Here is a 27,908-nt window from a genome sequence, read left to right as displayed (position 1 = left end):
GGGACCAGGGATGGGGGTACGCTCTTGTCCTCTCGTTCACCTCGGGATGTGGCCCGGGTCAGGGGGACATCTGTGGTCAGCGTCAGGCTTAGAGAGGTGGAGGCTGAGGACAGCTACTGTCATCGAGGTGTAAATAGAAGGAAAGAGGGGGCTGATTAGCGCTAACACAGGCCAGGAGATAAAGGGCCGCGGACTGACTGAGGCTGACTGAGGCCAGGCTTGACCAGTAAACAACCAGTGGGGTGTGTAAATGGCCTGGGGATCAGCCTGGGGCTAAACCCAAAGGCCTCTGTCAGCACAGGGTCTTCTTAACCGAAGATCATACGTGCGCACAATCTGGCGCGTAAACACACATGTGCACATTTACACGGGGAAAGGGGGTTGCTAAAAACACCTTGACAAGAGCAGACGCTCGCCGACAAACATATAAAAGCGAGCTTTTGCATATACTCGAGAGTGTATGAAGCGTTGAATGGGGTAAGTAAGCAGACTCCAGCTGTGTTCGCCTCTGTCTCGGACTTGACATGTGTCATCATCATTGCGTTAGGACGGAAACGTCGCTCACACGTTTGTTTTTTAAATCCACATCATGTAACCGTTAGTGAATTATGTGGCCTTAGCTGGTCGCGTTGTTATTTTCGTAGGACAGTGCTGCTCTCCCTTTCTCGTTATCCGTTGTGTTCCGTAGTCAGCTTCAGGAAGAGTTGGAGCAAGCTCAGACGCAGCGCCGGGGCAGGTTTCAGATCCTCGGCGAATCGCTTGCTCCGCGCGAAGCGCCGAAACCGCGCGACACGGCCAGACTGGCAATGTGATGTCTACCAGCTGAGATGGTGATACAGTCTGAATGCACTTTCTGGCACTTTCTCAGCCTGCCACTCATCCCGGGAGGACAGGGTTTGATCCAAACGGAAAGGCACAGTTTCCATAGGGAGTACAGCCGGCCCTGCCTCCTCCTGGTCACCATAATCTTTGGTGTCTCCTCCGAGTCAGGTGTAATCAGTCACACGCCGCCACATGTTTTGACACCTGTCCTGCGCGGTGTAGAGGAAGTAAGCACATTACTCGTCTCCTTTGGAAACACACACACAGCCAATCAAACCTATCTTCACGTGAATTAAGACAGACAGGTGGATTGTCAGAAAGGGATTAAAAAAAAAAAGAGGCAGAGGAGAAGAAATGAAGGTTCCCTTACATTGTAGTTTTTTTTTCTTTTCTGAAAGGAAGGCTGAATGACTGGGGAGGCGAGTGACTGTTAATGGGAAGAAATGAACGCGCTTGACTGGTGGATGTGACAGGAAGAGACTGTTCTTAACAAGGCGTCAGAGTCAGTCAGAGTTACAGATCCATCACTTCTCAGAGGCTGGGAGAAGGAGGGGGAGACATTTAAGGATATTCAGAGAGTGAGGGAGTCTGTGAAGGGTAGAGAAGAAGAGGGAGACGGTGAGGGGAAAGAGGGATTTGAGTGTGGCTGACAGCACTGCATTTAATTTGGGCTGCCAGATCCTTTTTCATTTGACTCCCTCTCAACCAGCTTAGAGGCTGCGGAGGACTTGGAGGCGAAGGTTTGCGAGGATGTCTCCGATTAGCACTGATGTGCCACGTCACACTTTAAGCCGGCCTGTAATTCATGTTCAACAGGGGGATACTCACACATTACACTGTGCTGTGCAGGACGTGATTAATTGACTCACACTCTAATATTGGGTGTAATTTGCCCATCCTCTGATGTGAAACTGACTTTATACTAGACTTACTGTATGCTGCCGTCCCAGGGATGTTATAATTGAGTCTCGGCTCAGAGCTGTGTAATTTCTAAACTGAGGATAGAAGCTCAAGGATGGCAGGAATGGCTTAAGGTAGTCTTTTCCACTCAATTCCATGCTCTTAAATAGACTGAATAGCCAAAATAGTTTGGACGTGTCTTATTCCAGGACGTAGCGAGGCTTAACCAATCAATGTGGTTTTTAGCCACTGTTTTTTAAGAAGTTACAGAAAATGAAGGCAGGCTTGAAGCCCTTTTTTCAGAACTGTTTTTTTTTTTTCTTCTTTTCCCTCAAACATCCAGGTCCTGCTGAGGTTTACGCATCTTTCCAGGTCTATTTGATGCACTCATTTCATACTTCTGCTGCTATTTTTCAGACTATGCTCTTTCTGGCTACCGTGGAGGAGGAAGGCCAAGCAGGGGAAGGAAGGAGGGAGATGGCAGAAATCCTGCTGTCTGCCTTGACAGACAGACACCAGCAAAGACAGACATGGAGAGACAGGTAACACAGTGTACCACCGGCATTGTTTCGTTCGGTAGTCGTCGAAAAAGTATCTTTCTGACTCGTTCGAGAGGTTTGTAGTGGTTCATTTTACAAATCAATCCAAAACTTGTAGTCTATACTTGTATTCTGTTCCATTCTTTTTTAAATTATTATTATGATTAGACTTGTTAAAATTGCAGGAGACATATAAATAACCCTTCCAGTTGGTGAAACTGGCTCATAACACAAAACTCATAATATTCATCAACAGAAAATCTGGAGTTCTAACTCAAGTTGCTCAAGTGAAACTATATCCAAAATTTAAAGTCAAGATTGAGCAACTAAAACAGCTACAACTCCACATAACGTGACCCAGTTCAGACACGCTATGCCAGGCTAGCCAGTTTCACTTTTAACAGTCAGAGCCATTCACACGTCGATTGATTGCGAGTAATTTATTCATATTTTGCTCATGTTGTGATCACACTTCAGTCTGTCTTTGATTCAGTGTGAGAACTGATGTGAATTCCTTTGATATACAACAGTGCGGTTGGCGTTTGTCTGTGGTCCTTGGGCCTGGCAGCTATCACAGCTATCGCGGCGAGCGTGTGTCTCAGATAAGCCCGGTCACTTCCTTCCTTCCAGATAAGGGCAGGGAGCGCGGGGATTAGACCGCCGGCCTTTCATTTGGATAAAGAAGGGCCTCACACGTACAGCACCGTGTTATTTTAGCTGTTCATCTTCTCAGTCACTCTCCCCCATCAGCATTAGCGAGGACACACACAGAGACACACAAACACAGGCCTGCATGTATACACTAGCACTGCATTCACATATGTTTCGCTGCTTATTGTCTTTATCAACAGCTTTGACCTCAGTGTCACGCACGAAAACACACAAACTTTGGACCAGACGTTAACCAGAGCCCGGAGAATGCAAAAAGCGCCGAGGGCGGAATCTCCTGAAAGCGCCGTCTTTTCTTTTGAGAAATACATGTCAACTTCCTGCTGTGCCCTCTTCTTTCCACGGCCCCCCACCCTCTGTTCTCAGTTGTCCCCTCTAGTTGACCCTTAGCTGCGTCCCATCCATATGAGCCTTGTAAACAGGCTGTTTCCACACACCTTGCTTTGCCGTGTCGACGCCTGGTGCCTCACAGCTCTGATGTAGGGCCTGCTCTGATAGCGCATTCCAGCTTGCACGTGCTGAAAGCTAGAAACCATCTCGCCAGCCCCCCCAGACCAACATCAGCTCCGTCCCCCACCACAATTGCGGTTTCCCCACCACCCACAATGCAATGTTGCCACCTACTAACCACGTCTTGCCCCAGACTTTGCACAGGCCACCCTAAGATCCCGACAACCAGTATCGCAAACCGGGACAGGATATGCTCAGTCCTTGTCGGCGGGGCAGACGTTTACTCCTCTATCCGCAGTGGGGACTGATTAGATTTGGTGGAGGGCAAGCGTCCCGCACAATATGTTTGAACTCCAGCTGCTCCCGATACCTCCTCTTCCCTTAACACGCATTTAATGTCTATCGCTAACCTCCGCCGCCCCCACTTACAAGAAAGCCAGGGTCATCCTGTCAAGTGGCTGTCAACAGATAGCATTTGCGTAAAGCTAAACACATGGCTGCGTGCAATGTTAAGTGGGACGCACTGGTACTGATAAGAGATCCAATGAGGGTCAAGGATTGCCCTGCTACGTCCATGTGGAGGAAGGAGAAGCTTGGGTTTCTTCGTGCGCGCAGCTAAGAGGTGAAGTCATCGTTTTGAATTAAAGACACAATAAGATACAGATTAAGAACCGCGGTGAGAGGATGCAGCTCTCTTCAGTCAGACGTATTCAAACCGCCATTCGTTTTCATAAAAGCACTCGCCAAATAGAACTCCCACAATTAATTTCCTTATTCGTTTTACTGCTTTTTTTTTTTATATTTAGCCTCCTAATTGGGTTTCTGCAAAATATTCAACAGGCAAGCTTTTATCGTAACGCCGCCTTTTGTTTCCATGGTTTCCCTTCAGCGCATAATACTCGCAAAAAGGATGGAAAAGGAGGGGGGGAAAAAAAGCATGATTGATGACTCTTGCTAGAGGCCCATAAACATAAACAACCAGCACTGATTGATTAAGTTTCTCGCTGACTTTTGTTTCTTAAACAGCAGTTAAGGCGGCACTCTGTGCTCCGGAACGCGGGTCTGCTCGCTGCCATTCTCTGCCTCTGGGGCATTTTTTGCTCTAGCAAGAGGGAAAGAAAGAGGAATTGGACCCGGTGACCAGTGGTTCTTCGCAAGTGACTTATAGGCACTCATTGTGAGTGATGCCTCAGCACACCGTGCTAGCAGAAGCAGTCCATTCATTCACCTCGAGCCAACGAAGTTATGAGAGCTTTTTTATTCTTATGAGCTTTTCTGGTAACTGGGTTTTCCCGATGCACATGGCGAATTCTTTGATAGATGCTGCCCTCCGCGTCCCTTTGGTAAATGCCCCGTGAGTACACTGGAAATAGATGGATTATTATGTGGGTGGATGGCTGCTGCAGCAGAGCCGTTTCGCGATGCCACACAGGAAGTGCAGATTGAAGTGCAAGACACAACCTCCAGGGAGCAGGCCTATTAGGATAGGAAATGGCACATCCCAGCGGCACCGGGGAGGCTTTAGGTTTTAAAAATTCATAGATCACGGTTCCCATCTACGTAATTACATCCGACGAAGGATTCACACTGAAGGTGTGAACATGCAGAAATTAACAGTCCTCTGAAGTTTGCGTCTCACCTCACACAGTTATTGTACATTGTTTGCTGCTGTCCTCGGTTTCGAAGCTTACAGTATGATTACCTTTGAACCCCCTGGATGCGGTAACCTCATGCTGACCTTCCGAGGCTTAGAGGTCACTGCCCTCACCAACAGAAGAAAAAAAAAAAGCTTTGTCACAGCCGGCGAGCAAACACTGAAGAGAACAGCTGCGAGTTTTGTACTGACCATGCAAACTGCTGTAGGCTTTGTAAGGTCATTATATGATAATGAAAATCATTACAGAATTACATGGGGGTTTAGGACATGAGAGCAGCAGGGAGGGGAGGGGAGGGCCACATTGGGTTTGATAAATGGACTGTGAAGGTGCCCATCTGGCCCTCTCTATGGCTTTTTCTTCCTGCTCTTTTATCCACTCTTGTCCTTTACTACCCCTTTTTCATTCCCCTTCTCTGTTCTCCAGTGGGCCGGTGTAAAAGCGAGCGGGCCTGTAGTGAAACATTAACAGAGTGCAAACCCAACTCACCTCTCCGGAGGAGGAAAGAGGAGGGGAGACAGGCGGAGGTGTTTATGACCCAAAGCAGGGTTTGTGCCTGACTTGGCGCACCCGGCCCTCCCATCTCTCAGTGTGGGCCGGCAGAGTGGAGTAGGCAGCCATTGACCTTTGGCATCGGAAACAGTTGGACAGCTCAGGATGTGTGAATCGGCGTAGTTTGGATGCACTGGGGTGGTAATACATTACCAGGTTTAAAATGGGCCTTTTCATCCGAGCCACAGGCCTGCTCAGATCGGAGAGAAAAGAAAAGAAAAGTGGGAAGTGTAGACAAGTTTGTTGCCGAGAAGAGTTGGCGCCATTTTTGGTTTTTACCGAGTAACGAAGGAGAATATTCACATTTTTGCAGCAATGCAGAAGATGATGTATGTAGATATATAGACATTGTACGTGACACACAATTGAACTACACAATAACTAAATAAAAAAATAAACATCATGATTTTTGACTTTCTTTTCTTTTAATTCTAAAGTTGTGCATAAATTAAAGAACATCCAGCTCTGTCTCTGAACTGAGTTTAAAACAGCAGCATTTTTTTTTTTTGTTGTTGTTGTAATTTTTGACATCTTTCCTTTTATAATTCCTTTTCAACGACCTTTTGAAAAGACACGGAGCTGACCCAGGCCGACCATGTTGGGGTGACACTGTAATAGATGTACGCTCAGAATCTGTGGCGTGGTACATCTGTCGCCACTGTTTATTACTTTTCTCCTACTTGTTGAGCGTTAGCGAGGGCTTTATCCCGAGACAAAGGAAACATCAGCTGACATGGCGAGCAGAAGCTAGAGGACAGAGAAGGAGGTCCACGCGTCAACAGCTGCACCCATCACTCAGCTGTCCAGTTTGACCCGTGACCCCGCGGGGCTGTCTCCCAGCCTCCGTCGGCTTTATGTTTCCTGCCATTGTCGTCCTTGCTTGTCCTCACCTGGACAGGCCGCTGCTACACAAAAGGTCCAGTCTGTCATCAAAACCAAGGGTCACCGGGGGCCAGCAGGGGCTGGAGGGCCGAGGGCTGAAGCTGTGCCCGGCCGGGGATGACCCCTCCACTGTTTTCAGTAGCCGGTTGCACCCCCCGTCGAGATGCACAGTGACACAGAAAAAGGAAGAGAGAGACCCTCGTCGGCTGGCACTTCATTCCAGGAGTGGTGACATTTCCTTTGTGTTGCCCCTGACAGACCCCGCCCTGATTCCTGCACTGGGGGCGGGAGAGGGAGTTGGGAGACAATGGAGGTCCCTCTGTCCCAGATGGGAGTTGGAAAGCTTGTCAGTGTCGTGTCCACAATTAAGACGGACAGAATACAGGCTTGTCTAATGTAGGCACTAACCTCTGCATTTCCTTAAAAATGGAGACCTCATACTGGATGACTGTCATGGCTGTGGGTTATTAAAGTCGTCATCTGTTCATTCATCTGCGACTGCTTTAGTGACCGAGAAGGACGTTTTAGAACATAGGCAAAAGGTTCGGTGGTGATTCATGAAAACCATGCACGCCATACCCGGTATCCTCTCATTACATATTTCATTGTACTCTCAAGTCGTACCAATTGCATTAGTCCACGTATGAGATCCAAAACGTGACACAGGCTCAAACTCTGAAAACTCTGTCAAGCTCGTAAGTTAACTAGATGTAAATGGCCTACAAAAGCAAAGCCATATGCAAGATGTTCCCCCAACCAATGGCATCATCAGTTTTGTAAATATGTCTTTCAAAACTAAGTGATTAGTTATTATGAAACTGAGCTATCTCAAAATTAATCTGTTTGATTTGATATGAACTGGGACCTTGGAAATTGCAGTTAAATCGATTCAGGAAATCAGTAGCAGTCGGTACCAAGGTCTAATAAGCTATTGTGTGACTTACTTTCATTGTAGGTTAAACTAAAAGATCTTACTGTGTTTATAGGAGCATATTTTGGATGCGGGGGTAACAGTGAACAGTGACCAGTGATGGTGAAAGGAAGCCATCCAGCTGTTAAGAAGGAGGTTAATTAGCAGTTCTGGCGATTGAGTTTGGACTGGCACCGTAAACCAACGTTCTGCCTAGAGGGGGGAGGGGGGTTGGGTCGATCCGGGCATGTTGTCAACCACGGCAGCGTGATGTAAGTTGCAACTCGAGGTGACAGGTTCGATCAGATCTCCCAGGCAGCAACCCCACATTGGCCTCTTCATAAGCCCCACAACAGCGGCCGTGTTTTGTAAGCAGAGCAGACAGAGCTAGCTCAGTCTGTTTTCCTTGGCATGAGCTACCAGCCAAAAGTTTTGCTGGCTGTGCCCTTGTTTCTTGTTTCTCTTTACCTTAAGGCTTTGTCTCGCTGCACTGGTGGGCAAACACCTGTGTGTGTGTGTGTGTGTGGTGGGTGGAAAGCTCAACCCCTCGGCCGCCCTCTCCGTCCCCGTTGCCTGTGCTGCTTTTTTTTCTTTCCTTTTCATACCACCAAATATTTGCCGTCATCTACATTGCCGTGTTTACTTGGTTCAGGACACCGAAGGAGAAAACAAATAAGGACATGTCATCTGCCTCTTTCATCACCGGCCAGCCTGTAATTAGCGCAGGCGCAGTGGTTAGCCTGGGAAGCTGTCGTCTAATTTGTCTGTCTTTATCAAAAACATGTCTGTGTGGTCCCTGGACCGGTTACATTTTGTGCACCGTGATCGCCTGTGGCCTGTGTTTGTGAGGTGTGTGTGCATGTGTGCGCCTGGATGTAAATTATAAATTCTTCTCCCATGCACCCACCCCTGTTAAGCAATCAGTCAGTTATGCATGACATGTCCTGACCTCAGCAGAACCTCACAGCTGCTGTTGCCGTTGCAGTCGTCCTCCCATCCTAGTTTGCTCCCAGGCTGGAAAGTACATCGGAGTTATGTCTTATTCTTGCAGGAATGTGTTTTGAACAAGATGACTGATGATTCTATTTTTTTTTTTTTTTTACCGTCTACTTACTGTACAAACAAGTCCTACCCATGTAAATATGCACTTACCTCCATCTTGCCTGGTTCCCAAGCTAGTCAGTAATTAGCCGCTGAGATACATGCTTTCTCTCGTTCTGCGGTTAGGGCTGGGAATACAAGGATTGCAACTGGCAAGAATCCGTATCACTCTCTCTCGTTGTTAAATGCCTCTGCTTATCCTCGGCTTGAGTCGCGAGTGCCTTAAATTATGTACAAGATTTAATGGAAACAGCCATTTCATAATTATGCATTTGAGAGTAAGAGCCTGGCAATGAAACGAGGCACAGAGAGGGAGAAAGAGAGAGTTAAAAATGTCATTAAAAGTCCCGCAAACATTTAAGCACACTTGTCGCAGAGACAGCTGCCCATTAAAAGCTGCTTTTTTTTTTCTTTTTTTTAATATGGAAACAAGATTTGTGTTTGGAAAAAACAATGCGGTAAGGGGTGTGGGGGTTGCTTAGGCCTGTTTTACTGGTAGTCAGGAAAACCAGGACATTCTTTCTGGTCAAACCCAACATCCCAGAGAGCTGATAGAGCATGATTGGGTGAGGATGTGTGGCGGGCATGTGAAACAAACAGCGAGAACATGGCATTATGGGACGGCGGAGGTTTGGCTCGCCGAGAAACACTCCACTTACAGTTTATCTCGTCTCGATCCTGTTTGTTTTTGGGTTGGCAGCGATTAACCATCTCCTCCGACGTTTAGGTGAAACTGCACCAAGTTTGGACGGTTAGCACGACCAGGATCGGGGAGAATAATGAGGAGTGCAGACCTCCGTAGAACCCATAAAACTCTATTGCAGACCCAACACGCTTACATTATACATGCATGCGCGCCACATGCTCCATACCTTCCTTTATCCCCCTCCCTACGCGCCGTACACCCCACCTGGGCTACCCCTCACATTTTCACCCCTCCCACTCCACACACACGCGCACACACACACATCTTTCTCCCCTTCTCTGTTAATTATAACCTACACTGCTGGAACACTTCATTTCATAGCAAGCATATTGTCTCTTCAAGGCTGGCAGGCGGGTCATAAATTATCCTGAAGGTGAGGATGGAAGTTGGAGGAGATAGTTATGAAAATTTCATCTGTCTGCCGTAGCGGCCGCAGCTGCTCCTGTCAGTAGCCGTGTGCTGGAGGAATTACACCGGGTCAGCGTGTGTGCTTGCTTGTGTGTGGGTAGGTGAATGTGTGTGTGTGTGTGTGTGTGTGGGCGTGTTCTCCAGTTTGTTCCCATGCATAGGAAACGAGAACGCATGCGAACGGTTAACAGTGTGCACGTATGGACAGCGTGCCTTTGTGCGTCCCCGCGTTTGCGATTGTCGCCTGGGCCGGTGTGTGTACAGCAGGTTGGCCAGGTAAGACCTGCCTGTCAGTGTGCGGAACATCTCTGGCGTCCCTGTCACCCCGGGGCCCCCGGCTCTGCCCCGAAGCAGGGAGACTAGGAGGGAGGACAAGCTCGCAGGGCGGTCCCCAAGCTGTCTCTGTTCATTACCGCCACAGAGACGGGACGTGGCCGGCAGGTGGCCAGACCTTTACTCCTTACCTACTGTGATCATCTGCTGCTCCACTCTTTTGCGCGTGTAGGCGGGTGGATGTGCAAGTGCGCTTGAGAATAAGAAAAGAAAGAAAAAAAAAAAGTGCAAGGAAGCCAGTAACTTATGTAGCGGAGAAGTGCATATTTAATGTCCGACCTGCAAATTTGTTTCCCTGTGACAGATTATTGCGTTGGAGCAGTGTGCCTGTGCATGCACATCTCAAAATGCCTATGCTTACATATTTACAAATGTACAGAAATTCTGCATGCGGGAGACGGCGGTGGTGCTGCTGTGGCACTTTCTCGACAAAGCGCCGAGGCGCGTCCTCTCGACAGACAGCCACTCAAAGCGTCAATTAGTAAGAAAAGAAGGGGGGAGAAAAAAACAGTGGGACTCCTGTGTCAATCTGCAGTTTCCTGCAAAAATTCTATTAGGGCCAAAGTCCATAGCTGTTAATTACAATTCTAACTAGCTCGCCTCCTGACGAATGGATGGCTTCAGCGGTGATGTAGGATAAAGGGGATATCAGCGATTTCACTTCCCCATACAATGGCTGCCTCCGAAATGGGTCATCAATCCCATAGTGATAAATGTCTGGTGGAGTAATGACTCTCTTATCGGCGGCGGATTACTGCAGATATTTGTAATTAGTGTAGCCACACAAGTCCCCAACAGATGTTTTTGAGGTGGCACAATATCGGAGCCTCGGTTTAGTGCTAAATGGGAACTTTCTCGAAATAATAGGGTTAGCTAGCGCCATTGTACTGCGGCGGGCCTAGGTGAATCTGAAGAGCTGAGCCTGTGAGTCAGTGGGAATGAGCCCCGCTGCACAAACACATACAGCATGTGCACGCGCAGACACACGCGGGCGGCTAAACATACAGCCCGGGGTCCATCCTTCAGATATTGTGCTCGGCGGTCACATGACTGTAAGAGCCAGGGGGCTCCTCTTCTCCTCCTGTTCCTCCTCCACCTCCTCCTCCTCCAGCCCTAGAGGTAGCCACTGCTACGCCAGGGGGAGTGAACGATTCACTTTTAACTTCCATTTCTCCTGTTTTGGGTCGAGATCCAGTAGCCGCCCTGAAGTTTTCTTTCCTCCTTCCTCCTCCTCCAGTTCTCATGAAATCGCAATGTGATGTATTCAGCCCGAGGTGTAGCTCTATTCACAGTGCAGTTTGACACCGCGAAGCCCTGCTCCCTTCTGTTTTTTCGCGATGCATCCGTGCAGATGGACGCCTGACAAGGCTGCGCCGCCGACAAAATTGCCCCGCGCTTCAGCCGACAGATATTTCACGAAGCTGTTTAATATACACTTAAAAGCAGTCGCGCAGGTGTTTGAATCTTTTCTGTCTGTTTCCATAATTATGTGTATATAAATACATAGCAGATTGCAGAGGACTGGAGCCGGTGAACCCTTTGTGTCTAGACTGCAGGTTGGTTGAGGCCTGTGTTCTGTTGCCAAAATATACACTGACGAACCCGCCAGCCGACACAGCCACCAACCTATACACACATGCACAGCCTGCCCGGCCCTGACAGACGTGTAAGCAGATGCAGCCAGAACTGGTAATGGCAGGTGATTATAAGTGGCACACGTGCCAAACTAATTAAACCCCTGGGTTGACAGCAGCATTTGGTAGCACTGGCATTCTGGCATGCTGGCATTAGAATAATTGTAGCAGCAGCACATTTCACCTGCGAGACTGCAGCTAACAGCATCATTTATTTTACAGCAGGCTGCACCGGATGTTATAACAGAGGCTCGAGTTAGCTTGCTTTAGGTTTGACATGTATGGCAACCTCTGGCACAGATGGGACGGCGCCTCTCTGTCTATTTGAGCCACATTCTATTCGACCATTGCTTGGGGGGGGGTGCAATGCTATCATATTTTACGCAGTTATGCAGTTAAGAAAATGCCTGCATTTATATTAATCATTATTTTAAACAGACAAGAAATAGATATGTCTCTCAATTCGAAAGAGCAACTTATAATATTGAGATTAAGTGTGAATACTAATAGAGTTTGATGCTAATAGATATACGTGAAGATACAGTTAATCGTTGCTATAAATAACCACTGCATGTACATTCATATTCCCTAAAACACATATCATATTATTCAGTCAAGCACATTGAAAGGCCTAAAAATAAAGATACATCTACATATGCACGCCAAACTTTCAGTTAATGTAATGTAATAATATAGATAGTGTATGTTATGACAAACAAGACCAATTCAGGAGATGATTAATAAAGTGTATTTATGCAAATATCAAGCCAAGAAATACTAATAAGTTCTAAGAAGGGACTTGAAGGATGGCGGATCCGTCCAGCCTTATAATAATTTCAGGCAGGCTGACCCGGCTCTGCACGTCCCCTCCCCAGATCAGGGCGCACTGCAGCGGGCAGACAGGAAGACGACAAGGACGCCAGGACGAGTCTCTGAGTTCGTTCAGCTCTCAGGTCGGCCGTTCTCCAGCTGGAGGGCTGGAGCCGCGAGTCCTCCTCCTCCTCCTCCTCTCAGAGGTCAGAGCCGTGCCAGGAGGCCAGAAACTGCAACAGGAGGCCCACCTGCGCACATTCTGTGCATATCCCCAACGCCGCTTTTTTCCCTCTCGCGCACCTGGGTCGTTGAGCAAGAATTCGTACGCGCCTGCCGTTCTGTGGAAACGAGTCTGGCTGTAACCGACTTGACTGATTCATGTGATTGCCTTTTGCTCCGCGGCAGGTGTGGCCGGGCCAGGTGCGCTTCAAGGTGTGTGTGAACTCCAGGCGAGAGTCAGATCTGATACAGAGACTGTTAGTGTTGTGTAGCGCGGTTAGTCAGGTTGCGCGGTGTACTTAAGGTCATCGCGTGTACTGCCAGATTTATGGGCTGTGGCGTGGGATATCGTACGCTTTCATGTGATTTCCAACTAAGAGCATAGACAACTAGTATTTCCATGTTGTAAATCACAGCGGTGACAAATAAGGGTGCGTTGCAGCTCCCACACATTTTTTCCCCCGGAGGCTGCACTGTCCTGTCCACTTGCACATAATTGCTTCTTTGCTTTACTGCACATATATCACTTGCCGAAACATCGCTTACACTTTTCGGTTTTTATTGCGCCCCGCTCAGACCGTGTTCGCTCTCACTAGCTACTGTGTTAAGCTTGTTGTAGGAGAAGTGAAAAATCAGCTCTTTGAAGGCACAACTAAGTGGCCGATGGCAGCTGATAGCCGGGGCTTAGCGGATCCTCATTATGTGCTGTAGCAAGCTGATTAAAACCTTTGATTTGTTCCCAGTGTGTGTGCGTGCGAGCGCCCGCGTGTGTCCCGTGCGCGTGCGAAAGTGTTGGCCTTCGGGCCGCTGCGGTGTGTTATCTGTTTTTTCAACCTTGTCATACTAATTACAGTCCATATTTACTTACATTCTCTTTTTTTGTTTCCTGCCCCCCGATACGCATCTGTGAGCGCCTCTGTCGAGGCTCCTCTCATTAACAAACTGATGATGTGTGATAGGTCTATCTCGTGATGATACAGGGAGCTTTTCCAAAAAAAGAGGTCACGATACAAATGTACTCAGCTTTTCGCAACCACAAAGAATTATGTTCTCGTTATCAGTGGCGCGCTGTGATTGCAGTTTTGCCAGTGAGTGTTGGTGGGGAAATGCGCCATGATCAAATTGTATTGTTGCCCCCTGATAAGTCACTGGTTCCTAACTCGTCATAGGGATGATGTGAGATGACTAACTGATAAAATTAAGGGCTCTGGCATTATAACCAGAACTGTGCACACTGAGTCTGGTATGTTTTATTTTCCTATTTGCTGCAATAATTCCCATGATGAGACAAAACTGAGCTGTCAAGCAGTGGGCGTGATTATATCCATCTAACCCTGATAAGACATCACACACGTCTCTCCACATGTAAGATAGGGACTCGCAGTTAAAGATCGACCGATATGTTTTTTTTTAGGGCCGATAGCGACACCGATATTGTTACGTCAGCCTTGGCCGATACTGCTTTTTGTCCTTTTTTTAACATTTTTTTAGCTAAACACATAAACAAAGAATATTTAATGCTCTCATGCATACGGAATTGACAGATAAAAAGACTTTCAGCTTCCAGCTGCACACACTCTGCTAGTGGAGAGACTATGTATGGCAGTGTATGGGCTGCACGGGTCTGCAACGTCTCCAGCAGCACAGGGCTGCCTGTGGATGTGTCTGTCTGTAAATCTGTAAATCTGTAAATCTTGACACACGCACACACACATATGGCGATACCAGTCAATGTAAATATGTATATATCGGCCTGATATATCGGTCGATCTCTACTCACGGTTTTTACCAGAAAGTCAGGCTCTGAGTGGTTAAAAAAAGGCCTTTAATGGACCAGAAGAGAGGGACACGCAACATTATTATTTTCAAATGTGCAACTGATTTGTACAGTAAATATGAACGGTGAATAAACTCCTTTCTGATTGGGCTCATCTTAGTTTGTGCTGGCTTTCAGAAACCGATATTTGTAGCACTGAAATGACTACCACCTTACAGCTAGAGCACCGTATTGGCTCGACTACAGAACTGCGGTCTGCTGATAGTAGATGTAATAAATATCCATGTGTTCCTTTGCGGTATGATGCTTGATTGCTGTAAGTTAAATAGAAAACAGGTCAAAACAAAAGAAAGCATATTCCTGGTCTTTTATTTCCTACCAGTGGTGACCTCTGTCAGGTTACTGATCATGTTCACTGCATGGGTCGCTCACCACATGTCTCCAAAGAAAAGATGGATGGACCTGACTACACCCTGACGCCGTGGCTGGCTTTTTGCAAGCGCTGTTTCTGATTAACCAGACCCCTTTTAGTTAACTGAACTGGTTGCGGCGCAATCACCAAGATCATTATGCAAGTCTGCGTGTTTTCTAGAGACACGGGGAAGCTTACAATAGGATTTGTAAATGGTTAAACTGGACAGGAAGCCGTGTGAGCATACGTGACTGGGTGAGCTGGGTAAATCGCAGACAGCTGAGTTTTATATGGTAGAGGTGGGTGGTAGGCCGCTTAGGGGGGTGTGAATGGTTTTATATGAGTGTGAGTGACTGATTCCCAGACACAGAGCGGAGTGCATCCTGAATGGTTAAATGGCATTTATTCAGCCGGTTAGTCTGGGAAAACATATGGTGCCATTTGGAGGCCCAGACTGGTGCACGCTGTTCTCCTGTAATTAGACTGGCCCAGCAGAGCAGCTACATAACTGCTTCATGATAACCACCCTACTGCAGCTTACAGTGCTGCTGCCACCCAGCCCTGGCTGCAGCACAGGACCAGCGCACCACATTACACATCCTGTTAACACACTGTTCAACACCAGTGAACACCAGTGACACCACAGCCTTGGCAGCTGCACATTAGCGCCGGGGGCCAGATTTACTGTACATATGTGATGGCACAAGCAGAAATGTGCGGCACACCTTTCATTCTATTTGTCCCCGTTACACGCATTCGTTTGCAATTTGCCAAAGCGGCAACGGTGTGCGATCAGGGACTGAGGCTGCCCTGTGGCTTAGCTTTTTGCGATTTTTTGGAAAAGAAATCAAGTGTTGTGAAATCCTTTTTTACAATTCAGTTTATATAAAAGTTGAATTTCTATGAGAAAAGGAAGAAAAACCAGATGACTAATCATCATGGAATGTAAATATGAATTCAAAGTATGTCTATAGCACATTTTTGCAGAACAACATAGGTTTTTGTCCCATGTTGCGTTATAAAACATGTGGTCATTTACTTTTGCTTAGAATTTTTTTAATCGACTGCTATCCTGTCATTTCTTTTGCCTCTTTGTCTTTGCCTGTACTTGCGTGTGTTTCCTCAGAATTCAGTTTGATTGGAATCATCATTCGTGTGTTCCTCCCTTAAAGGAATTTTGACGATCACACACCGCACAGCCTACCACAGCCCTCCACTTTGTGCCTGCTTTGTGTTATCACATCTGAGCGTAGGGTGCCTTCTGCTTTCTTTCCCCCCTCTCTCTTTCCCCCTTATTGTCTTTGCTTTCCCGTCTTTTTTAATCACTCGCCACCCTCCTTCCATCGGGATCGGGGGAGCAGATTGCGGGTTGAAGGCGTGGGCTGTGTTGGCAGAGCTTTGGGGGCGTCAGCTGGGCTGTTGTCCCGTCATGGGGGAACAGGCTGGCAGCCCGGCGGGAAGGCCCTGTTAAAGATACGCTGCTGGGAATCGGACTTAGCCAGAGCCTGGTCCAAAACCACGCACACAGACGCATCAACACACACACACACACACACACACACACACACACACACACACACACACACACACACACACACACACACGCACACACACACACTGACGGATGGTGGGGGGGATTGGTAAAGAAAGAAGTGGGGGATGTCCAAACCTGGGATAAAGACATTTCCTCTCTCATTTATAAAATCTGACACCACCAGGCTGCCCTCTCCTCCTCCCTCGTACTTGAAGATCATGCACACACATATGCTTGTTCAAGATGAATTGAAACTCTGAAGCTGCAGTGTAGCTACAGTCCCTCTAATGACCACTAGGTGCTGGAAAAAAAAAATATATATATATACACTTAGTAGTTATTAATCACAAGTAGATTTTATCTCTTACCTCCTTTCAACATTCATCATCTCACTTGAGACATATTGAAAGAAGGACTTATTGCAGTGCACATTTGTTTCCCCTCTGATCTAATCAGACCAAATTTTATATGTGTGCCTCTGTTTAACACAGTAATTGATAAAGTCCGACTATGCGCTGATTATAATGCCGTACGTGGCTCCATCATTTAAATACCCCAGTAGCATTACGGCACAGCGAACGGTCACATTTCTCATAATGCACAGCAATATGTGCAGCCAACACTTCCTCAACACGCAGGCATGCGGTTACACACTGTACTACACACTGTCTGTGTCCAGGAGGGGCCGTCTGCGTTTGCGTGCTATTCTCTTGTTGTCTGTTTAGCAAGTACAGCGTGTGCGAGCGCTGCCACATTTGCATATGCCGGCATGTATATTTCAGTAGCGTTTAAGACACACATCACCGGCAGTGAATTATGCATGGGCCTGGTACAGTGGAGGGGCTTGTTTTATGCACTCATGAAGGGGAAATTGAACTGTGTTTTCTCCTGCTCGTGACACTCGAGGCCCAAGGCCCATTAAAGTACACGGAGAAGGCAACCTGTAAATGGACCGCTGGTGTACACCTTATTCCCCTCTAACAAAGAGGGCCTTGCATGAGGAAGGGCGTCGTACAGGTTCTGACGGCTAAGGTAATAGGATTCCCATTTCTCCAATGGGGACCGACTCGGGTGCAGTTGTGGCGTCCTTGCAGGCCGGCCTGTCTTTTCATATGTGAACGTGCATGTGTTTGTTAAATGCGGCGCCGTGGCGGAGATGAGTGACTGAATAATTCAAAACTGGCATGTCTCACAAAATGATGCAAACCCGTGCACGGATTGTCAGTGGGTGGAATAGAGTGTTGCAGTAAACACACAGCCTAAAAGGGTCTTATGCATTATAGACAAGTCTTTTGAAACCGTTTTCTCATATGCAGATTGAACACACGCGGCTGCGGAGGCTTAATACGAATCTCTCCCATTCACCGCAAATCCAAACGAGGCATGGAGCTGTTTATGTTTACATCGCGACTTCCTCGGAGGGGATGGAGGGTGTCGGCCGAGGCGCGCGAAAGATACAATAAAAGACACAATTCTGCTGCTATCAATGTTTACTTTAAAGAACGAGCGGCTGGAGCTGTGGCTTCGCCTGCACACAGCAGTTCTCATAAGCTTTCCGGACTCGGGGAATAGACTGCAGAGGATGAGCATCATTAGATGTGTCATTTAAGACACCTATGCTCTCCCACTGCTCTATATTTATCCGCTTGCAGGCCTCTAACAGGCCCTCAGGTCAACACATTGTGTCCCTACCTGTCAGCTCAGCGGTGGACGGGACATATGTGGTGGATCGAGACAATATGAAGCCAACCCGCTAGTCACCCTGCCCTCTTCTCTACTTTCCTCTCCGCTCTCCCGCGCTCCCCTACTCCTCTTCGCCTCACCCCGTCCCCGCTGGATGCATTTGTGACAATTCATATCCCTTTTATACTGCAGTGCCCGTATTTATCTAATAGCAGCCTTGTTTACTTTGGCGTAGCACCAATGAATCGGCTATTTATAGAGTTCGTTTGAGCCACCTCTGTGGGGTAAATGATGATAAGACTAGCCTGTAATAAACAATCTCGTAAACAGCTCTGCAGCTCAACCCTTAATGGCCTTAGGGGCTTGTAAGAGCTTTATAACACATTTATTACCCCTTTACTAGCCAAGGAGCTTCGAGCCGTAACACTAATCTAATTTCCTGACATATATTGACTTTATGTTATCTTTAGTTTTTGGTTATTTTGCCAACTTGATTCATTTCATACCTGGTCCTATTTCTGGCCTTGTGTAATGCATTGCAACACCCAGAAAGACTTTATTCAACACTTCCCTCAATTATTTTGCCACTTTGTATTCAGAGTCTGGTAAGGGAAGAGGAGAAACCATTACTTTGTTAGCCAAAAGCACACATCCACTCGGAACAGACGAAAGGGCCAGCATGGGGAATAGAGATATTTGATGTTGAATCTCCCCTTATTTACAGTAGGATGCCTGAATAAACGTGTTCAGAAGCTGGAAAGCAGCATTATGACCCGTAACCCCAAGGTATTTGAAATGGAACAGCAGGACTTACTTTGAAAAAGAATAGGAGATGTGCTCTGGGCTCACTGTTTATACCTTGATGTGATTTGGACTGAAATATATATATATATATATATAAAAGAGCCTGTTTATCTGTTCTTTCCCCTTCGTCCGTGGCTGAAAATTGCAGGGTATAGGAAAGGGAGGCTATTTAGATACAGTGCGCCGCTGGCAAGGACGTAAAAAAAAAAAAAAGACAATCTCATCTTTTGTTTTAGTGTCTAAAACTAGAGGAAATGCATTTAACAAGTATTATTTTAAAATGTTTGTCTGGTATTGGTAGCTGTTTCTGCTGTCGTCGCTAATCACCGTTTTAACCAGAATTGTCACTGTCCACCTAACGTAGGATGTAATGGATGGGTCTGGACTTTTTATTTTTTTCATACGAGGTCTAGATTTTCCATCACACAAGTGCCCTTTCTGCAACATTTTCCCATTATGGTTTATTAAACTAACTCTGAGGCCTGGATATGTGCTTTTGGTTTCAGTGCTTCTTTCTCCAAATACCAATTTCAACTCTTCCTCAATTATTCTTTTGTCTGAAAAGAAGCAAGGTATCAATCTTTCATGTTTTGGAAAAATCAGATGAGATCTATTTGCCCGGACCTCCTGCTCAACAGAGATTGTGGAGATGGCGTGGGGAGAGAAACACAAAATTGCAGAGTAAATCAATACTCGGCCAGTAATGTTGTGGGGGTGGAGTGGGACGGGGAGGAGGGCATCCTCTTTCAAAGAGCCGAGTTGAATTTGTACGCCTTATGTTTTTGATCTCTTACTGTACTCGTTTCATTTCCAGACTCCGTTGTTATCATAGTTGCTGTTGTTTGTATGTTATTTCAGCTTCTTTCCCAAGTAGCTATTCTGCAATTTGGACAAAATACAATTAAAGGTCCATCTGTTTCCAATGGGGCTAACGTCAGACAGATGGTGCTGTCAATTGAAGCCATACCAGGATCCTGGCAGGTCAGAGGCTTTAGTAATGAACATGCTAAATATGCGCCCGGGCTGATTTCATCATAACGAGGCCTACATGGGCAAGAGCGTGTAAATATTCTTTTACCTTAAGTAAGGCTGTTGCACTTTAGCCTTGGCGGTTGTCAGAAAGAAACGCAGACCTTATGTTTATGTATTCTCCCTGTATCGGTTGCAGTTTGGACTCCTCTCATTCATGAAATACTTGGTGTCTCGTGGCACCGATGCAGTTACGGTTTTATTGTTGACAAACCAAGACCCGGACAAGACCGATGGAACCGTGACGATTTGTTGTGATGGTACAAAGAAACCAAGGTTTGGCATGCGTGCTGACGCTACGCCGTGATCATTTCGCTTCAATGCTTTCAACTCACCAAAGCAAATTATTTCCTTGTTTCCTTGTTTTTGTTAAGACTACTGAGAAGGCACATGTGTTCGACGTGACAGTCCCCCAGTCCTAATTGGGCCCATAACCGCTGAATCTGATTGTGTTGGTTAGTACTCTGTGGGACATGCCATCCTGATTCTAGCTGAGCTGTGCCGTGCCACTGGGAAGGCCACGCTACTTCACAGAGGCAACTTTTGAGGAGTCATGGGATTTGTCACATGCTTTCACTTTCAAACTCCTCACATTAAGCTTCAAACCACTGACCTTATGCCTGCCCAATTATGGACGTCAAAGGAAATTTTACCAAACACATCACGCTGATCCCTTACGAATTGTGCATGTGTGTAAACAGCTAGGCCGCAGCCCTGCATGCTATTATGGCCTCCTTGCGTCTTGCATGATCTTGTTCCTACTTGAGCCGCTAGGATATTTTATTTTTTATTTTTTTCATTTCTTGCTACAAAAAAAGAATTGCACATTAAAATAGCCAAGGCATTACATAATGAGATCCTGCAGTGACCAAAAAAAAAAAAAAAAATCATTCTAACAAATACACTGTCCTGTCCTTGTGATTGTGAGTCACAGTCGGATCAGATTTTCTGTGGCGGGGTCTGTGTGTGATTGATCCAACTTACATTGAGCCACATGGACTTAGGTCTTACTTACAAGTACCTGCCCACTCCTCTTGCCTTCCAAGAATGCAAGCACAAACATTTATTTCACTAAGAAACGGGCCCAGGGGCTCTGACCAAAGCGCTTCCAATATAGGAAAATTGAGCAGCTTTGAACTTTGGTGTTTTTGATAAATAGTTGGTATGCTTCCTGGAGGATAACCTGTGGTCTTGGCTTCCGAAGCTTTAATCCCTTTGATTAAGTGCCAGGGCAAGATAGCTTGGCACTCAACAGGCCCTTAACCGTCCTAATATCCACACTGTCCTGGGCTTGAAAGCACCAGTGCTCTCAGCTCTGAGTAGGTTTTTTTGAGCCCTCCTTAGTCCAAAGACTCCTCTGCTGATAGTTGTTTTCAGAGTTTGGGCCAATAGCCTCCTTCCTGTCTGTGTACTTTCCCCCAGTCTCTCGTCCTGTTTTAGGTCAAGACGCCCTTCGTTCTTTTGCTCTGTTTATGCGTTATGATTCATAACAGAAAGATTGTACGCGGTACAGTAGTCCGCCTCCTCCGCCCCTCCCTATTAGTGACCGAGCGAAGCTGATGGCAGGGCCTCTCCCTCCACGCATTATCAAGGCTCACAGGAGTTTACTATGCAGGGAGTAGTGTGCTATCAGATGCAGGGTGATCCTTTAGTCTTTGGATTCCCTCATTATCACAACCATCTGTAACGTCATGCCTGTGTTGGGGAAGTATGCAAGTTGTTGACAAAATTGCCCACTCACCATGTTTTCCTTGCCCGGACAGACTTAAAAGCTAACTCAAGAACTGTGCACCGAATCATAGCTTTACAGTGTCCAATCATTGAACTACTCAATTTTCCAACTTTATTCCTCATCGAGGAATGATTTGTCTTAGCGTTTGTGTTAGTGTTAGTGCATTTTATGATGGCCTATTGTGTCAAGGCCCTTTATTCTAAAACAAGCACGATGATCATTTGAAGGCAAACCTTGAATCTTTTACTCGGGATCTGGGATGGAATAAATAAAGCCTGGTCTAGACATTTGTATAATCATGCCTTAATTTCACACATCTGCACGGCAATAACCCGTCTTAGTTAAATCCCCTCAGGTTTTGTTTCTTCATAGCTGAAGCTCAGCTGCGCTGTGTCTGCTTAAGTTCTTTGTTCATTTGTTTGTGTTTCTGACATATTTGAAACGTATCATGGTGTGGGTCCAGAGCCCAAACAATTGTTTTTATGCAACAATTGCTCTGCCTTTTTTTTTTACAGGGGATTGTCATAAACCTTGAAGCCTGAAAAGTAAATGAGCTTGTTTGGTGGGAGAAAACCACAAACTTCAAGTAACTAGCTCCTATTTACTGCGCCTCGCTCCTGACGTCTGCCTTGATTGGCTCAGCGTCTCTCGAGAAGAGCTTTTGTTGTGTATTTCACTGCCGCTGCCCAAAGACAACCGCTGGATTTTGAGGGAGATAGAAAACACGGCACCCTCTAAAATTGGCTGACCCTTCCCAGCGCTCTGCACCCTCGCTGCCCTCGCCGCAGAGATATGAGGGCACTCTGACATACTTCTGAGGCATCTTTTGTTGTTTCTCACGGGCAGAATCTGCCCAGTGTTATTCCATGTGAAACCCCTCCTTACATACACACACACACACACACACTTAACCAAAACCAGTCCACTGCAAAATATAGAGGGTTACAGTTTTCTTTCACACACATCAAATACTGAATAATAAATACTGTTAAAAGATCACAGCTGGGGCCATATTTAGATCCTCGCCTACGTCTACTGTATAATCTAAGACAGTAGCTTGAAAACAAAAGGCTCCTCGAACTGTTGAACTACCCCACTTTCGTGTTGACTTTAAATATCTCTCAGTTTAAAGTGGTTAATCCGTTCTTGGTGCCGTAGAGTTTGTAGGGATCACAGAGCTACGGTAGCGTGGATACAAATAAACAATCCCCAAATGAAAGTGTCTTCGCCAGAGCTGGTAAACGATCTGTCCAATGACACGTCGTTAGTGGTGAATAAGTCCGGTTGCGACATGAAGACGTAGGAGTAAGTACAGTACGAGGGACTGAGCAGAAAGCGTTCGTGTGTGCCAGCTCATTTCAGACAATACAAAACAGTGCAAACAGCGCGAACTGTGCAAACGGTGCAGACAGCGAAGACAAACAGTGTCAACAGTGCAGGGACGAGAGACAAGTGCAAAGACAAACAACAAAATACAGACAGTGCAATATACTTGGGAGACAATGCAGCATGGTGCACGTAAAGGAGGCAAAGTTGTGTGAGAAGGGCTACAGAGTGTAAGCTATGATGTGATTGTGGTCGTGAGTGAGTGTGCGCCTAGCAGTGCAAATGAGGAGCCAGGTCAGTTACAGGGATGGCGAGTTACCATAGTTGGATGTGTAAGTAATCCCAACTTGTTAATCGATAGCTTAAGTACGCCAGCGATTAGGTTCTTCCAGAGAAGCTGCTGGCCTCACAGTCAAGTCCACGAGCTTATCGCTAGACAGATTATCTTTCATCTTTAATATAGACATAACCTCCAGTCGCCTCTCTGTAGTGTCTTTGGCACTTATCCTGTGCCATCCCATGCCTCCCCCACACCAAAGCAATGTCCTGTGGCATCAGAATAATGGAGATGGTAGAGTCATCCACCACAGTGGTGATAGCTGCATGTGTGTGTATGAGCGCTCGTTTGCATACACGCCTCTGTACAAAAAGTGCAATACTCAAGACGGGCTCCATTACTTCTGCAGCAGGGTATCTCTTAGCTCCTATCTTTTTAATTATTTATTTCAGGAACAGTATATATATTTTGTTGGGGGTTATTGGGGCATGAATAAGCGTGTGTCACGGCCTTTTCACAATCCCTTATGAGCAAATCCCACCCCCATCCCTGCCTTGCCCCCAGCAGGCCCAGCTCAGAGTTCTACTGATAGCCATGAAGGGATTTGGGCTGGATGGGCAGACCCTGACTGGGCTGATTGCTTTGAATGGCACTGGCTAAAGCTGCCTTTGAAAGCAGGGGCGTTGATGAGCGCCTTCTCAGAGGAGCCAGTGTAGGCACTGCCTCTGGGAGGGACCCTCACTAATACCCCAGCATAAGATATACACGAAGAGGCAGGGATCACCCGTCACCCCCAGCCATACGCACACACACAGACACATTCCCAACATAGAGATGCACACACCCACTTACTTAGACAACAACGGGAAAGTGCTTCCAGTAAACTTTTCGACTTTTACTTACGCTGCCAACTAGTTGATGGATCCGTAAGTCATTGAAACTAGACGACGCTATTACTAACTTCGCCCTCCCCAAAAACTCCGGAGCGAAGTTCTTCAAATTATTTAAAGTCCTCACTTAGTTTGATTAATAGCATGCCAGACATCTTTCTATTTGTGTTGAAGCTTACTTTATAATAAGCTCCGAGCAGCTTGCGAAGACAGAGAGGGAGGATTTCCGGAAGGCGTACGTGGGTTTGCTTGTTTTGTTCGCTGTTTCACCTTGTCCTTTTGCTCTCATAAAACACCTTGAACATGAGAGAAGACAAATTACAGCTTCAGACACAGGTGTCCTGGTGTGTTTTTTATCTCTCAGCAGGCCCCCAGGGTGCATTACCTGTGTTCCACAGGGCTGGCTGTGACATGGGAGCTGTCACTGGTGGGACCCCTGAGGCCCCGGGCTGCTGCTCTGAACAGGGTGGCCCTCTTTCATTGACGGCCTGTCCCCTGGAGCAAGGAGCCGTGAACTTAGGATGGGTCCGCACCCAGCACCCCTGACCCCAAACCCAGTTACCCCTTGACTTCGCTATCACCTTAGTCATAGGAGCAGGCATGTGCACCATAAGCACGCTCGGTGATTAACGCGAGAACGCGGGCCAGACAGCTTCACGCTCATTGCCGTGATAGGTTACAAGTTAAGGCACGAAGGCATCAGCGCCCTCGACTACTTGCCTTTACCGTGTTCGTACATATGGAAAAATTCCTGGGTAACGCTTGTTGATGTCAGTAAACCTTGTGTCAGAGAGTTGGGGGGATACGTGCTTGTCTTTCACGGCAGTCGAATGGCTCCGGGCGAAACAAGCTCATTTTGTGTGAAAGAGAAAGAAAGAAGGGGAAAAGAAGTAGCAGTAAATTACTGATAAGTGACAAGAGAGAGCAGCTTATCTCGTGACACCATCTGTGTGGAATGAAGGCCCGGTGCGTGTAAGTTAACCCTTTGACACGTCCCACGGTGAGGCTGAAGGTGAGTGGAACGCAGACCCGCGGTCGAACGAGCGTGGAAAGAGGAGAAGTGCAAAGGAAAATGGGAAAGATGGCAGAAGGGTGAGTGGGCGGTGCCTACAGCACGCCTGGCTTTATTTTCAATTGCAGTTTACGATTTTTCATGGTCATGTCTCCCCGGCCTCCTTTTCAAAATAATCGGCTGTCGGTTTTTGCAAGTCTGGCCGCCTTTCATTTCGGAGGTTTGTTTTTTAAAAGGTTGCTATTATAGCCAAATGGTTTCTGTGCTTCTCTAAACACGGCAAGGCATTAGGCCGGGCTCCGGTTTCAGGGCCTGGCTCCTAATGAGAGACCCAATCACACAGAGGGAAAACACGGATCAGCCCTGCTACACCAGACCCAACCTGTGGTTTACCTCTTGAAACATAACCGCACTCCTTCGCTCTCTCTTTTTCCCCCCTTTCTTTTTGCTCTCGGCCTGTCGTTCCCTCCACCTCCTGTCATGACTCTTCTGTTTTACAACCGAGCGTGATCAAAGTTGATCGTACAGCTGCACTGTTCCGCGCAAATCTGTAAATAAATAGATTAACACCAGGACCGAAATTTGTCCTGACAGCTCTTGGATTCTGAGCACGGTACCAGGATCCTTAGAAAGGGTAGGAAGACTTTTTCTGACTGTGAGTCACAGTAGTGAGGGGCTGAAATGCCACATTAGTAGCGCATCGCATACTTTATTTAAAAGTAGTTTTCTAGGCTGCTATTAGGTTGGATGCTAAAATAGGTGAATGATTTTCTTATTTTGTTCTCAGCTCTTGCATTACATGTGCTCTGGCTGTGCGTCCGACTCTGGCTTTAATGAGTATGTGCTTATTCAGAATTCTGAATCAGAAAGTCCAGATTCAATTTCACTCTCCCACAGATCTTGGTTTTTCACTTGAATGTGCCTTCGATTAACACCATTATAGCTAGAATGCGGCTCAGGCATTGCTGCTTTTTTTACAAATACTTCACTGCTAGTGGGAGCCCCTCTCGAGCTGATGCCTTTTTTCCGTTAGGTGTCAGCTCATTACATACGAAGCGTGAATCGTGTACTCGCGGCACGATTGATGTTTTGATTGCGAATGAGTCTGATGGAATGCTACGATGGCTCCTCGCTTACAGCATGGTGACTGCGGTCCCAAACTTCTGCTGACCCCCACAGCTCCTCGCCACCCCCTCGGCCACGACACGCTCAGCTCCGGTGCATTTGTTCTGTGTGCAGGTTGTCTGTTCTACACTACTGAGTCAGATGACCCTGTCAGCGGGACACGGGGTATGACTCCTGCTCATGCCGCAGTGAGAAAAGAGGATGCAGAAGAGACAGGAGAGCCTTCTGTCACTCTGACACTCCTCAGTCTTCGCGCAGTGGGGACTATGATTTATGGAGGAGCCTCCATGTTGTAAGAACCTGAGCAGGATCACTCACTTCTGTAGGAAGAGAGAGGGGGAGAGAGCAGTCTCCTCTGTCCCTGGTGCTTCTCTTACACACCTATCTTTGCTCTTCTTATTTCAATTTCTGTTTATAGTTTTGACGGATTATGAAAAAGCAATGCCGGATGGATACCTACTCTTTTTTCCCCCTTCTGTTCTTTTCCCCCCTTTTCAAAGTGAGTGATTGTTAAACAGTTTATGTATTCTCTTTCTGCCTGTGTGTTTATTGGAGGTAGTGAATTAGGTTTGAAACCGTCACCGGAGGTTGTGTTTGAAACTTGAAAGGAACCCCCACAGCACGGGCCCCCTCCGTCTCTCTCATCCCCTTACCAACTCTCTCTCTCTCTCTCTCTCTTTCTTTCTTTCCCTCTCACTCACTCACTCACTCACACACACACACACCGACTCGCGCTCTCTCTCTGCACAGTTGTCACGCAGTGGCGCCGCTATCTGCACATTATTAGTTATTACTTTATCGGCTCCCAAAGCTGTCAGAAGACACCCTCCTGGAATATACAGCAGGCATAAGCCATCAGTCCTCATTACTCCAGACCCGTGTGCAATTTACACCCAGCTGCCGCTCACACAGCCGTGACAACATGCTAATGTGTATGTGTTTTTCGAGAGTGTGCGCTCGCGCGCGCGTCTATGCAGATGACAGGGCTGCACGCGTACGATATGAGCGCACCTTTTGAGGGGATGCACTCGCATGTAAGGATGGGGCAGGGCTAATGTGCAACATGATAAAAGCATCCAGCAAGGCCTTTATGTGTGCATTTGAAGAGGGCTACGGCTTACGTTTTTTTCACGTTCGGCGCTGCTGCTCCAGGCCACCAGGAGGCATGGGCAACGCTCGGGACAGCTCTGCAACGCACAGGTGTGCGGAAAATACCCCTGGAGGCAACCGGGACAGGACAGGGCCCGGCAAGTCGGGCCGCGTGTGTTACTGTATATCCCAGATTCAGGGAAGATCAACGTCATATCACCTGAAAAAAAAAAGAAAAGAAAAAAGAAACGCTTGTGTGCGTGTGTGGTTGTTAAAATAAAAGGAGCATCACATAAATATAATGAATTGCGTTTTTGATTCAGCCCTCGCATATTTCGCCTGAGGTGGCTGTCACGAACAGATGTACAAGTCAGGTTCTCATCGGCACGGTTAGCGTTTGAGTATGAAGATTGTGCAAATCAGACCTCCTGCTCCGACATGTCGTTGGTTGCTTATTACACAGTCCCGCTGCCCGTGACTAACCTCTCTATCGTTTGATCTCGCAAAGTGGCCACATTAGCACTGACTAATTCCCCCGGCTGTGGGTTTGGAAACAGCGCACGTTCCTGAGGCCTGCCGTCACCCTCTGATTGTAGGAGTTGAGTCTTTGCATCATCCCCCGCCC

At 47.0% G+C, this 27,908-nt stretch overlaps 1 protein-coding gene across 2 annotated transcripts in view; it reads left to right on the top strand.

Annotated features, from left to right (window-relative positions):
- The window catches only part of fto (FTO alpha-ketoglutarate dependent dioxygenase), a 113,693-nt gene that overhangs the window by 48,966 nt on the left and 36,819 nt on the right, over window positions 1-27,908 (top strand). For both annotated transcript variants that reach the window (XM_047580443.1, XM_047580442.1), the window contains one exon: window positions 2,140-2,264. In XM_047580443.1, the coding sequence (XP_047436399.1) occupies window positions 2,140-2,264 (125 nt within the window). The remainder of the gene's footprint in view (window positions 1-2,139; window positions 2,265-27,908) is intronic.

Source organism: Mugil cephalus, chromosome 3, assembly GCF_022458985.1.
Source record: "Mugil cephalus isolate CIBA_MC_2020 chromosome 3, CIBA_Mcephalus_1.1, whole genome shotgun sequence".
NCBI lineage: Eukaryota > Metazoa > Chordata > Actinopteri > Mugiliformes > Mugilidae > Mugil > Mugil cephalus.
The sequence above is the reverse complement of the archived record's forward strand: the minus strand, read 5'-3'. Positions and strand labels throughout refer to the sequence as shown.